General features: G+C 37.6%; 1 protein-coding gene across 1 annotated transcript; it reads left to right on the top strand.

Moving 5' to 3' along the window:
• Nucleotides 1-1851: 1851 nt before the first annotated feature.
• On the top strand, nucleotides 1852-13639 carry LOC104269983 (arginine/serine-rich coiled-coil protein 2-like; the record flags this gene model as incomplete). The annotated part of the gene is given in 10 exon segments (XM_009865721.1): nucleotides 1852-2008; nucleotides 2596-2639; nucleotides 5201-5391; nucleotides 6353-6496; nucleotides 10118-10146; nucleotides 10149-10230; nucleotides 10332-10411; nucleotides 10998-11230; nucleotides 12370-12459; nucleotides 12985-13639. Coding segments are annotated over 10 exon segments (1230 nt in total), but the record flags the coding sequence as incomplete, so codon positions are not given.
• Between the last annotated feature and the right edge of the window lie 567 nt (nucleotides 13640-14206).

The raw sequence follows: 14206 nt of genomic DNA, 5'->3' as shown, positions 1-14206 counted from the left end.
TAAGAATAAGGTAAATTTTTCTGTAGAAGGACTGCAAGAATTATGAACTCGTAGTTTTGCACCTAGAATATAGACACTATGTTTGAGGTTTCTCTAAAGTAGCTGTAGGTGAGAAGCTTGTTCAGTGACACAGCTTGTGGCCAAGGCACATGTAGTTTAAGAACTGAGAATAGTCGCACGGAATTTTGTCAGCCTTTTTTTGCCACTTGCTTTTGTAGAGCTGAGAGATTTCTCTGAGGTGCAGTGCACAAGGGCATCAAAGAGCAGCAACGTGTATACATGAGCCTGGTGGTAGCCTCGGGAAATCTGGTGGTGGACTCGATTTCATTTGGGTACTTTGTTAAAAAGCGCAGTTACCTTAGACTATTAGGTGGTATTGTCCTTATCCTTCTCAAGTACCTTTGAAATGTAAATTTATAGAAATCTCAAGAAACTCTTTGAAATATTCTAGCTGAGTCTTTTGGAAACCTTGGATGAAGAAATGAGGGATTGAGTAGAAGTGGGGGAAGTGTAGATAAGTAGGTGATAGTGAGGGTTGTGATGGTTAAGATCACAAATAGGGAAGTTGGTTCCTATGATTCGTCTGATATTCTGAAGTTTTCAGGATGGTGGGTGTAGCATCAGTAATGGAAGTGTCTCTGGGACTGTAGTTAATGCTCTGCCGCAGACACAGCCTTAGGCGGTCAGTGCAGTTGTCCATGAGCTGGTGTTTTGAACTAAATACCCGTATATCATGCGAATGGAGAGGTGAACAGCTGCTTTATCTCTCACTCTCAAGAGAGATTTTTACTTTATCTTTGTACACATGCAGATTAACAAAGAATTAGGCAGGTTGAACACTAGTAGCTGAAATATTTGCCTGCAGTATGTTATGAAGAAAGTCTGCTGTTAAGGTGCAACATGTTAATGTCAATCTGCAATACTTGTTATGGTTTTATGAAAAAACAGCTGCTTTGTTTTCAAAGTAATCTATATAAATTGACATTTGGGAGGTTTTCACGTCTTGTTCAGTTTGCAAATAGAACTGCAGCTGGTATAAAACCATGCAAGTTCGTCCTGCTATGCTAAAATATCTTCATGAATAACATTTCTGGGCCAAATTATGTCCTTAGTGAAATCTATTCAGAAGGCTTGATTAGAACAAGAGAGACCACTGGATGTGTAAAGACGTTAATGGAAGTATGTTCACCTTTTCAGTGTGTTCTTTTCCCATTTAGTTGCTTTCATTGCATTGAACACCAGTTGTGCACATTTCTTTCTCCTAGCATGAAGTCACGAGGCAGTCTTGACTGCTCTATACAGGATAAGTTTCTGGGTTTAGTCCTAGGTCAAGGTTTAGAAGGACTGGGGGGACATCTTGCTTTTTGTCATCTGAGGAAAATGTGATGCAGAAATGGTTGGGAAAGGTAGATGTGACCTATATTATATGTACTCTCATACAAGTACACGTTTTTGCATGGAGATACTGTTTGAGTGCTTTAAGTAATTTTGGTCATGTAAATATTAGAAAGTAATTGACCTACAAACAAAACCATTTAGAGAATACTGTGGATCAGTGTTTAGTCTTACCACTATTCTCAAAAGTGCATGGAGAAAGTGCAGTCTAATCCAGTGGGAAAGCAAAATGTGACTACATATTAGTTCTGTTAAGTCTTGAAAAATCAGGTGTGCGGTTACACAGTTCACTGCAAGGCTGTCAAGCTATTGCCTAATAATAGGATAGCTACTTGTGAGACTGTCTTTACAAAAAATAATTCTAAGTGTGTCTTCAAAGGAAGGACTAAGTAAATAGATTTTTCTTGGTTTTCAGTCTTAACTTTTTTGATTTTCAACTTTCTGTCTTCTGTGTAGGGTAGTGATACAGAACGAGATGGAGTAGCCCCAGAAAAGTCCTCTCCAGAAAGAGAGAAGAAAAAAGAACAATCAGATGCCTCTAGTTCTCCCAGAACATCAAAGCATCATTATTCAAGATCACGCTCACGGTCAAGGGAAAGAAGACGGAAGTCAGGTACGGTCTTTACTAAGCAGCTTTGCTTATGTGATGTTTTGGTATATGCTCGTAGAACTGAAATCTCTTGAAAGCTGTTCTGGAAAAAAAAGACTTAGCTCTAGTAACTTGTTAGAGTTGGGGAAAAAATGAGGTTACTGATCTTGGTTTTGTATCTTTAAATGTGTTATATTGAAACCTTTTTAAATTTTAGCAATAGAAGTGTTAAGGAGAAAGATCTCTTCAATATTCAAGGGATGAAGGGAGAATGGGGGACAACACCAAAGAGAAAACTATACTCCTCTGTCTTAATTTTAATTAGATTTGTGTAGACTGGGATACTTCTGTGTGATTGTAACAAAAATGAGGCTACCTGACTGGAGTATGACGTGGGCTAGGTTTTCACTGTCAGAGCTTAAATAAATGCAAACAAAGAACTGGGAATAATCGCTAGAGTTTGCTTTCTGCAGTAGATACTCACATAGTGCTGTTTGTTTTCTAAATCTATTCTTGACTTCGGGGGGTGGAACTGGAAGAAACCTGAAAGATTATAGCCAGGTGATCTCCTCTCTAACTTGGTAAATAACAATACATGTTTTCTTCCACAGATACTGAAGGAAGAAAACACAGAAGCCGGAGCAGAAGCAAAGAGGTAATTAACACTTTGTAGCGTTTAGGTAATTGTACAGTACATCTTAAAAAATATCTTGTAGTAATGCACATATGTATGTACCTATATAAATGACTTTATGGTAAGTACAAGAAATTGGAAACTTTAAGCTTAAAAATGGATATGGAGATCCTTTCGTAGTGAAGCATGATTGCAGCCATCATGTTGACAAGGTAATAGCTTTATAGAAAAATACTTTCAGAAACTAGTAACTTTTTTTTTTTTTTGTGGAAACAACCAAAAGACAGAATTCATGTGGAGAAGTAGAATGATGTTCCTGACTTTCACAGAGCTTCCATTAACCAAAAGCCTTGGGTGGCTTTATTCCTGGCCAATGTTCAGGACTTTGAGTGATACATACCCACCTACTTAAGTACATTAAAAATAATTCCCCACCTGACTGAGTTCTGTTTATTGCATCCTGTAATTGTAAAGACTGTCATAGCTTGACAAACAAGCTAAGTCAGCTGGAACCATGACAGTAGCAGCAAGAATTTCAGAGGGCTTGTCTGTCTTTTTAAGTAAATAAGTATGTGTGTCTATATATATAGGGGAGTTAGAAGAGACAGCATCAGTAATACCTTGAAAATAACTGGCTTATGTGCCAGAGACAAGACGAAATGAGCAAACCAGGACCATTGGTATAGTTGCAAAGAAGCTTTAGTCATGTGGGGCAATAGCAGGCTGGGTCAGATGAGGGATTTTTTTAATTTTTAACACAGGTCAGGAACTTCTTCTCCCACTCCAATGGAAGCTCTGTTTAAAATAGGAAAAAAAAAAAAGGAAAAAAAGAAAAATAATCTAGGAGAGTTTTTGTGAAATTGAATATATTGTTTAGCTCACATGATAACATTTCTATAATAAATCATACTCAGCGTGCTAATGCGCGAAGAGACTGAACTGAAGACGCTGCAGACTCAGATAGCAAAATTATAAGCCTACTTCATGATAAGGTAACTATTAGTCATTCAAACTCATATTTCCCTTAAAAATATCTTAAATCCGTTATGGAATATAATGGTGGTTAATGGTGGTGTGTTACTAAGTGTGTGACTGGAAGACTTGATTTTCAAAAAAATAAAATGTTTTTAATGTTTAAAAAAAAAAAGTCATTGCTTAAAATCATGTTCAGTGTTTTGCCATGCTGTTGGATATAATCTTACACAGTTTATTTAGCAGTTTTTAAGTTTCAGAGTGAACAGATGAAGAGTAATGTCCCACAGTAGATCTACTGTTTTCATTCATTTGCAAGATTAAGCTCATTGTCTGTAGACTAAATACTGAATATCAATAATGCTTTTAAATATGTATATCAGAGGTACTACTTCTGTAAATATATAACTTAAAAATAATGTACAGGTAACATCTCAAATTTTAGATGTGTTTTTTATGTAACAACTGATGATTGTGGGAGTTAAGAATAAAATACTGTAAAGGCAGGAAAAATAACATAGCATTATAGACTTGAAGAAATATAATCAAATATATTTAGAAATGGATACATTTGTGAGTTAGAAAGGCTTGGATAAGTGAATGTAAGCTACTTATAGGATCTTCAGATTTCTTTCTTTTGAGAAAGACTTATGATTATAGCTGAAAGAGGAAAAAAAACCTGAGAAATTGCATTTTAGTCAAAAATGTATCATGATTTGTGACTTGAAACAAAACATTTAAATATAAGACTTAAGTGTTCTCTGCTTTTGTGCTAGAAAGAATTTCAAATAAACTGGATATATTAAGGTGTTGATGTCATGACTTCATCATGGCTAGGCATGACTTAGTCTCTAAGGAAAACTGGCAAAAATCAGGCCTGACCTTGCAAAGTATTTTTGGCATTGCGGCTATAAAAAGGAATCTTTTTTTAAGTGGCACTGCAGGAAGAAATTGCGGTATAGTGGAGCAGCATATCTTTAATTTGAAATTACTGTGGGAGGTATCAAAGTGATGTGTGTTAGTTTTTTAAATACTAAAAATGAGATATTAACCAAGTAACCTATTACTTTGCTTTTTAAAAATTGTTAGAAGTTACTGAAAAGAGTTTTGCTCTAAATTATTTAAAGATGGGTAGAAGATTGATTTAGTTGTAAAAGCAAAAAAGCCTACATCTGCAACTGCGTATGGATCTTGGTAACTTTCTACATGATAGGCTTAGGCAAATATTAAATATTGACTACAAATGTGAGTGTGTGTTTATATATGCATATTCATAAATTGTCAGATACTTAAAGATGAGTACTTAGGTATTTGGAATGGAGACAGTAGCTATGAACTCTTATATAGAAACGCTGTAAAGATACCTTGATGGATTCTTTAGAAATCCTTTAGACAGCGGGGAGGAGGGAAAAGGGGGAAAAATTGTAGTGTGCATATGCAACTTCGAGTAATTGGTGGCATTAGGTCAAGTAGCCATCACTGGTGACTGAGTCACACTCCTAAGGTTACTAATGTTGCATCACAGCTTATCATTTTTTATCTTCTGATACCCATACTAACTCTCTTTGTTGCACTATTTTCCTGAAAGAACCAACTTCTTCTTAAAACAGGCAAGAAGACATGAATCCAAAGAGAAGTCCTCCAAGAAGCACAAATCTGAAGACCACAATGACAAAGAACATTCTTCTGAGAAGGGAAGAGATAGCCTAAATTCATCTGAAAATGGTGAGGATAGACATAAACGCAAAGAGAGAAAATCATCAAGAGGCAGGAGTCATTCAAGATCCAGATCTCGTGAAAGGTAAGTTGGTTTACATGGTTGTTACTTAAAGTGCGTTTGCAAAAGCGATGTTTGGAATTTGTGTAGACTTTCTGAAGTACAGCTCAATTCTGTTACTGACCTAATTTAACTCTAAAGCATCAATTTATATGGCATATTTCAGTTCTTGTTGGTGGGGTATTTGCTGCTGCTTGTTTTTTGTGTTTTTTTTTTTTCCATATTGGTTCTGAGTAAAGTATCCTCAAGAATTTTAGGTTATCTGTCTTGTTTATATTTTACTATACAGAGTATTAAATGTTCCCTGTTGCCAGTTAGGGGAAAGAAAATACACCTTAGCAATGTCATGGCTTTTTACCTCCTAAATCAAGAGCTTACCCAGAGGCAGTGCTGGCTAAGCCTCCCTGTATGGTGGGCTACCTAGCACACTCTCGTGGTGGAATCGCTTGGGACAGAGAGCTTGCTGCCGGCAGGACTTTTCGGCTGACTCTGCTCATACCTGAGGGATCTGTAGCAAACACGATAACAAGGAGCAGGCTTCAGCTAATGATACGCTGAGGGACTGTGTGTGACTCATAAGGTGAAATTTGGGCATCTCTTCCCAAAGGTGGGGAGAGGGAGAGTTTTGTTGCCTTGAATTTAAGATTGCTGCAGCAGATTAGTTTGGCCATGCGTTTGTTTGGAGACACGCAATGTAATGAACAGCTAAAAATAGCTATATTGATGAGTATGATTGTTTACATAAGCTCTACCTAACTCACTTGTCTGTTGTGGCTGGTAGTCATGTTTGGTTCCTTTCCCATTTCATCTCCTAGTTCTACAACTTAAACTGTTCCAGGCATGAACTCTTCTGTGTGTAGTTTGCAGTCTCCCCACCCTGCCTGATGCATTTTGCCCTGTGGTGACAAACCTGTATGTAAGTCCTTAAGTAGAAGCTGACTTTAAACATGAGAATATATGTAAAAATTTGGGACATGTGTTTCAGACGTCATCATAGTAGAAGTCGTGATAGGAAAAAATCCCGATCTCGCAGCAGAGAGAGAAAACGACGTATAAGATCTCGTTCTAGATCAAGATCTAGACACAGACATAGAAGTAGAAGTAAAAGCAGAACTAGGAGTAGAAGCAGGTAAGTGTTAACTTCTCCATATGCTTAGTTTTGGTGTTTGGTTGAATGTTTGGTGGCGAGTTCATGTATAGAAGAGTAGTGGGGTGGCCAATTAATGTCTTTAGTGTAACTAAATGTGTTTGTTGTTTTCTCAGCTGTATTGGTAACAGTGGTTAAGGTCTTGGTAGTTTGCATACATCTAATGAAAACATTTGTCCTAGACTGCTTAAATGTCTCAGATTCTTGGCTTTTAATAGTGTGATTTCTCGTTAGCAATTAGAAATGCTGAACTAGTTATCTGTAGGTATCTTATGAGACTACCATTTTAACTTTTGACTGATAGAAGTAGAAGGAAGATAGATAACTTAATATTTTCAGTAGTAATGATTACCACAGTTCAGGCTAATTTTGTTTTCTTTTTACCACAACTGAATTTGCTATTTTAAAGAGGATATTTAAATAATATTTAGATGGAAAAACTGGAAGAATAAGCTAGAGCTAACTGTTTCTTGTGTTTGATAGAAGAATAGTGTGGTTGACAAAGCACTACTTTAAAAATACTGTTGTAGTTGTTTCTGTTTGTTTATGTATATATCGTAAAAGGGAATCACTGGTTGTCAGAGTAGATACACTCATCAGAAGCTAATCCTGATCAGCTTCACAAAGTTCATTTAAAATGTGTCTTGTCTGCGAACTGGCACAGTTGGTATAGTGTTAATTTTGAGTCACATGGTCTATTCTGTGTGGGTGATTACCAAAGCCTTTTGTCAAGTTCAGCATGAGAACATGTATCATGCTAATTTTTCTCCCTGTCTTGGGTGTTTCTCTTTCTTCCTTAAACCTGTATTCTAGAAGCACAGATCGAAGTGCTAGCTAGACACATTCTGGCCTATTTTGGACCTGTTTGACAGAGTTGAGATCCATGCCTGCAGTATGCTAGAGTTAAGGTTTTTATCACTGTATGGAAGTTAATGTGTTTTCCAATACTGATGAATTATTCAGTATTTTGGTGTAGGGTTCTATTTGTATGTGTCACTGTGTGTCCTTGATGCCCTGTCGGATTTTCTGAATGAGTAAGCTGAATTGTGATATAATGACTACTACAGTTGTGTTTTACCTCCTACTTGTTTAAAGCAAAACAAGTAGTTTGAGTGCAAATAGATGTCCCTTGAGAGCTCCCAAAAAAGTGTTGCCAGTGTTCCAGTTAATTTAGTAGTGTTTTGCGTGTTTAAAGGGTGTAAAAGTTGGCAAAGACTATTCAACATCATAGCGGGTCATTGGCAACTTGAGAATATAGCACACGTGTAATGCTACAACATCCCTTGCGAAACTGTTAAGAAGACTTCTTTCTGAAGAACTAGTTGAATTATGTGGTTTGTGTCACATTTTATTTTGGCTGTACTTTCTACTGAACTTTGAGCTGGGGTGAGTAGAGTTGGGTCTTCAATTGGTAGACATGTTACTTGCACTTAGTGGTTTTTAAGCCACCTTCAGCATGATGTGTGAGGCTTCAGTTCCCCATTATTTCCAGTTTTTATGGATGATGTGCGCTTACTGTTTTTAAAAGTTGCTGTGAACATTTTGTGTTTAATGGCTCCATGAAAACTTCACATCCCATAATAGTCTTTTTCTTGTGCAGTGGAATTCAGATTACCCAAAACAGAACAGCAAATGTGGGTAGATAAAGTAAGGGAGCTTAGAAATTTCTTTGACTGGGAATGTACCTTGTGACAGTGACAGACATACTCTTAAGAATCCATTTCCTTAAGTCCTGTTTTTGTCTTGCAAATCATGGGGAAGAAAAATGAGTGAGTGATGTCTTTTAGCAAAATCTAGAACACTACATCAAGTTTTGGGCTCAGGTGAAGCCTTTGGAAAGAATTATGGGGCGGGCCTCAAGGAAAACTTCACAAGCCTGACAAACTGGAAACCTACTCTGTTAAAACCCAACTGTGAAATGAATTCTGTCATTCATGAAATGCAGTATTTGTTGTGTTACAGTTCACAGGCTGTGACAGAAGCATTTGTAAGTCGTAGAGCTTGACCTTCTCTTGATGTTTTTTTGCATAATCTCAAGCTCTGTCTTCAGATCTTTTTGTTCTGGAGCATGTAGACCCTCTTGGCAGTTCTTTCACGGCATTGCTCTGATGAAATGCTAGGTGGAAAACATGACACCATCTGCTTGTTTCAAATGGAAATACTTAAATACAAAAGCTCAAATATTTATTTCCTTGATGTTTACCAGTGCAATAAAGCATCAGACCAAAGACAAGACCAAACTACAATAGTCAGCACGGGGAAAATGAAGGTATCTTTGAAACATGCATTACACCTTATCTCAGGAATGCAGATCTGTCACTTCCCAGTGCCTGAATCTGCATCTTGTCATCTTCTATGAAAAGATAAGTCTCGCCTCCTTTGTATTCTACCAGATTTGTCTTGTAAACAAGGATCTCTTTTTGTAACTTCAGTCTACTTTTCGTGGTGTTTGTAGATGCTGCCCGAGTTGCAAACAGAAGAAACAGAATATCCAAATGCCATTTAAAGTGGCTGTTGTCAAGTTAGCTGTTGTGTCAAGTTAGCTAGTATCTCACATGATTGATAATAACATTTAACTATAAAATTGCAGAAACATCTTTGTGCACCTCACCTAACTGTTTATGGCAAATCTGGGAAAAATTTGAGTGATACCTCCTGTAACTTAAGCTTTGTTGGGCACTTCCAGGATCTGTGACTTCTTTATTTAAAATGTTGATGCCAGAGGCTTAATCAGGGATAAACCCTTATGTCTTGTAATGTAGTTATTAATGATCCTGGCAAGGGAAAATACTGCTAATAGTACACCAAATGTGTATTTTGAGCAACTATTGCTAGGTGGGGCTAGACGCATACACCATAAGAATGACTTCTACTTGGGAGGAGATGGGGAGGTTGCTAAAGAAGAAGTGGATAGTTTGGTATTTTGCTTAAAAATATTTCTTTTCAGACTGTCAGGCTGCAGATACTGCATGCTTTATTGTTCTCTGCACACTACTGTCAAGAGCCAAACCCAAGACATCCCATGTATTTAAACCAGCTCTGCCATTGTCCTTGAGCGTGCCTCAAACAGTTGTCCAAAGCACGTTTAGTGAAGAATATCTAGAGGGGGGAGAAATAGTAATTTCCCTGAATACTACTTCATTTGTGAATTCCAGGCTCTTGAAAATGCTCATTTTTAACATAATTACAGTGCTGTGAGGTCTTCTCTGGTTTTAAAGTATTCTTGTAACTTGATCCATTTTAGTTTTCTTGCAATTGACTGAAAGCTACCCGATGTGTTTTCTTGGCAGGTTTTAGAATGAAAATTTCTAGAGCAGATCGATCTAATTGTTCTCAACACTTAAGTATAAGAGGGTAAACAAATACCCAGATTACGCATTCTGTTATATCTTGCAGTTGGGAATCTTCAGTTTTATCTCAGTCTTGTTACAAGGCAGATGTGACTGCACACTGTTCTACTATAATCTCTCTGAAAGCTCTTCTTGAGAGCTCTCCAGAATAATCATTAAGCAATTTTTCAGAGTTGTGATCAAATACTTGTTGAAATGTTAAGGTATGTATCTACTCTCATTGCTTTAGCTACTCGATTCAATGTGTTTACAGAGAGCGCAAGCAAAGAATTGAAAAGCTAGCAGGAGTCACAGCAGGAGTCCGAGCCCGCCACCTTTTCGGGGACGAAACACAGCTATGGATGCGCAGGAAGCATTAGCCAGAAGGTCAGCAATGGTTACAATTTTAGTGAAATGTGACTTAAATAAGCTGCCACTATTGACTTTTGCATGTCTAAATATTTTTATTCTCCTGTACTTGCTTCTAGACTGGAAAGAGCGAAGAAGCTGCAAGAACAGAGAGAGAAAGAAATGGTTGAAAAACAGAAGCAACAGGAAATGGCAGCAGGTAGTTCATGTATACTAATTGCTAAGCAGTAGTGTGCAGGAAAGGCAGTGTTAGGTTTATGCGTCAAGTATTGCAGTCCTGTCCAAGAGGTGCAGGTTGTCTTTCTTTGGGTAGCTGTTAACTTGGTCCATATATATGAATCACAACCCAAATGTAAACCACCAACATAACCAGTCAGGATTTCTTGTACTCTTACTGAGTACGTAACAAAACAGGCATTGGATTCTTCTGTAATACATCATTAAGCCCAAGTTTGAAAGCTGTTACTAGTTCAGGGCTATTTAAAAACATGAGGTACATTAGTTTCACTTTTAGTTCTGGTTTACTAAAACTATTGGAGACGTGTTCCTTAATTTATAAATACCATATATTTTATCCAGCATTTGTTATTTGGACATATTAAACTGATCTATGATGAATGGAAGTGTTTGGGGGTTTTGCTTTTGTAGTTTGGGGGGGCGGGTTGTATTTGTTGAGGTTGGGGTTTTTTGGGTGGGATTTTGTATGTTTGGTTTTGCTGTTGTGGGTATTTTTCCCCCAAACGTCTGAACTTACTCTCTGATAGCGAGTTACTTTTCTTGTTAAGCGGCTGCAGCCACTGGAGGCTCCGTTATTAATGTTGCTGCTCTTCTGGCATCGGGAACACAAGTCACTCCTCAGATAGCAATGGCAGCTCAAATGGCAGCACTTCAAGCAAAAGCACTAGCAGAGACTGGAATCGCTGTACCCAGCTATTACAACCCAGCGGCAGTGAATCCAATGAAATTTGCTGAGCAAGAGAAAAAGCGGAAGATGCTTTGGCAAGGCAAAAAGGAAGGGGTAATGTTGTCCTTTTCTTACTTTCATGAAACTTTTTTGAAACATCTGGCACTCAGACAGTTTAAGGATTCTTAGGAATGTCATTTCCAGCAAAATTACTTGCCATACCTGTTAGCAGCAGCTCGAGGCAAAACTTCAGGAGTGAAGGGACTAAGAGAGGCCTTCAGTGACAAATGAGTTGTGACACAAGTCTTAGGAAGACCTGTAATGTCATAAAACTTAAGAGATATAATTTGATCTTACGTTGCTTTTGTCAGTTTGCAATTAAAGACCAAATGCAGATGATCTCTTTTTTGAGAAGTGATGGCTAGGCTATAGAAACTATAACTGACCACTCCTTTCTGTGACCCTAGAGGGTTTTTTATTGACTGTTACATCCTGTCTAATACCACACTCTCAAAACAAGCCTGCAGACCTTGCTAGTAACTTTTCAGTAGTGCATTACTAACACTTAGAAAAATATAAATAAAAATAAGCCTTCAGACTTCAATGCTGTGTTGAATAAATGATCTTGCAGTTAGTGAAGTGTAGGCCACGCACCAAACTAAGGCTCCCATGGCAATTACTTTTTCAGAAAGTTCTGGATTTGAATACTGATTTCGCCTACTAATAGAATGGGAAAACTTAAATATAAATATTTTTGGTTTTGACCCTGTGCTAGTATGGAAGTATGTTTGTTGTGTTAAATCAGTTGTCATGTCAGTTATGTAACAAGCTCACTTGGCTTTTCACTGTTTCGTAAGATGTGAAAAGCTGAAACTGGTTCATGTGATAGTGATAGGAAGCTAAAGGGAAGGAGGAAGAAACCTGAATATGCTGTCTAAGCAGTTCTTCCTGAACTGTGCTCTATATCGATAAATTCTAATAAGGAAATCTGCTTTTCCGTAATTCACTTCAAGCGTGCATTCCAGCAAGGTTTACAAACATTACAGAAATGAGTGCAGTCTCCCAAAGTAAAGAATATACCTCTGTTTTGAACCCTATGGTTAAGCAGACTTCCCCGTGCACTAGCGCTACACAAAGGGCTCGTTTATCATACTGCTTCTTTGCTTGCTGCTCTGGTGATATTAAGAGAAACTTACATTAAAACATGATATGTCTTTTTTTTTTTTTAAAAAAAAAACAAAAAACTTGTGCAGGATAAATCACAGTCTGCAGAAATATGGGAAAAATTAAATTTTGGAAACAAGGACCAAAATGTCAAATTCCGAAAACTCATGGGCATTAAGGTAAAGAGTTCTGAATGTGTAATTGAGTTATTATTAATAATAGGATAGTAATTTCTTTATTTAAAAATGTATCTTAAGCAGTGGAAATGTTAATCTGATACTACCTGATGTAGTTAAGAATTTTAAGTATTTCTCATTTAGAGTTCACAAGCAGCATCTAAATGTGAATTAAAATTCTAGAATTGGACTTTATATTCTGGCTAACAAAACAACTTACGATCTGTAACAACACTAGTAGCTGTAACCAATATTCATAATGTGATAAACAGCACTATTTTGTCTTCAGTGTTATTTGAAGACATTTACTTGAATTAGTTAGAAATTCCAAGGAACTGGAGGAAGGCCTCCACATGTTTCTTGACCGTGAAAGGAAAGCTACACTAGAGTGTTTCAGCAATAAACCCAAATGCTTGGATTCTTACTAGCTTTTGAAGTCAACAAAGCAAACTTGTTGAGGCCATCTGTAGTATATGAAAACACCACTTCTGCACAGCTAATGTTTGTTTTCTTCCGCCTGGTTTCTAGAGTGAGGATGAAGCTGGCTGCAGTTCTGTTGATGAAGAGAGTTACAAAACACTGAAACAACAGGAAGAGGTTTTCAGAAATCTAGATGCACAGTACGAAATGGCAAGATCACAGACTCACACGCAAAGAGGAATGGGATTGGGCTTTACATCTTCAATGCGAGGAATGGATGCAGTCTGAGGAGGGAAAATAAAAGTTTTAAAGTTTGGGACTATGGAAGGTTCTTGTTCAAATGTTGGGTCCTTGTTCACCAAAAAGCTAGCATTCTAGCTTGCATGGGTGTTGCATTGACTTTAATTTATTAAAAAATACAATTATTTTTTTTTTTTGTAAATATCAGCTCAGTGATACTGGTGTTAGTGTTGTAATCAGGTTATACCCACTTCCATTAAACTTGACAGAACTATAGAAGGACAGTATTTTTTAGTTAAAGTTCTACTTTTCAAACCAAGCAGCAGATGGGATAAACTCATACATGGATATTTCGTGTCCACTGTCTTGTGTACTTTTGTACTTTAACCTTGTACAGTTATTTCCAATTCTTGAAACATGAAAGAAACATTGTGTAGATGTTATTTAGCAGTCTGGGCCAACAGGCACATAATCCAGTGCAAAAAAAAAACCTGGTTAATAATAAAGACGTTTTTTTCTCTAAGGTCTTTATGTTAATTAAGCCGTCTTTTGGGCCAAACTCTAAGGAGGATAGTTAAGAAATAGTGTTTGCTTTGCTATGTTTATTTTGAAATAGGATTTTATTAAAATGAGGTTTGCAGTATGGAGCACAACTCATGGTGAATGCTGAACCAATTTTTTTTTTTTCTTTTTTTTTGGTCAATTTGACACTTAGAAATTTCAGTAGAGAGGGAAGGAGGGAGGGATAACCAAGGCTAATACTTAACATACTTTACAGTATGTTTAAATACTGGACTTGTAGTAGACTATACGAGCTTGACTCGGAGGAAGGCCTGGGGGGGCACGGTGAGGCAGGACCTCGTCTGGCCAGGCCCTTGCTGCGGCCTGCTTAAAAAATACTCTGTCCTGCACCCTCCTGCTCTCCCGTTTTTTCCTTTTTTTCTTTATCACGCCAAGGAACAAGAAAAAACACAGAAAACAAGCGGGATGCGGCGGCTGGTTCCTGTAGCCAAGGGTGTCGCTACCGGTTCCCATTTTGGGGTCGCTCCCGGCGGGCCGTGCGCACGCTCCCCCCTCCGCAGAGTGCGGA

This window comes from Apaloderma vittatum, unplaced genomic scaffold (assembly GCF_000703405.1).
Source record: "Apaloderma vittatum isolate BGI_N311 unplaced genomic scaffold, ASM70340v1 scaffold6243, whole genome shotgun sequence".
Lineage (NCBI taxonomy): Eukaryota > Metazoa > Chordata > Aves > Trogoniformes > Trogonidae > Apaloderma > Apaloderma vittatum.
The sequence above is the reverse complement of the archived record's forward strand: the minus strand, read 5'-3'. Positions and strand labels throughout refer to the sequence as shown.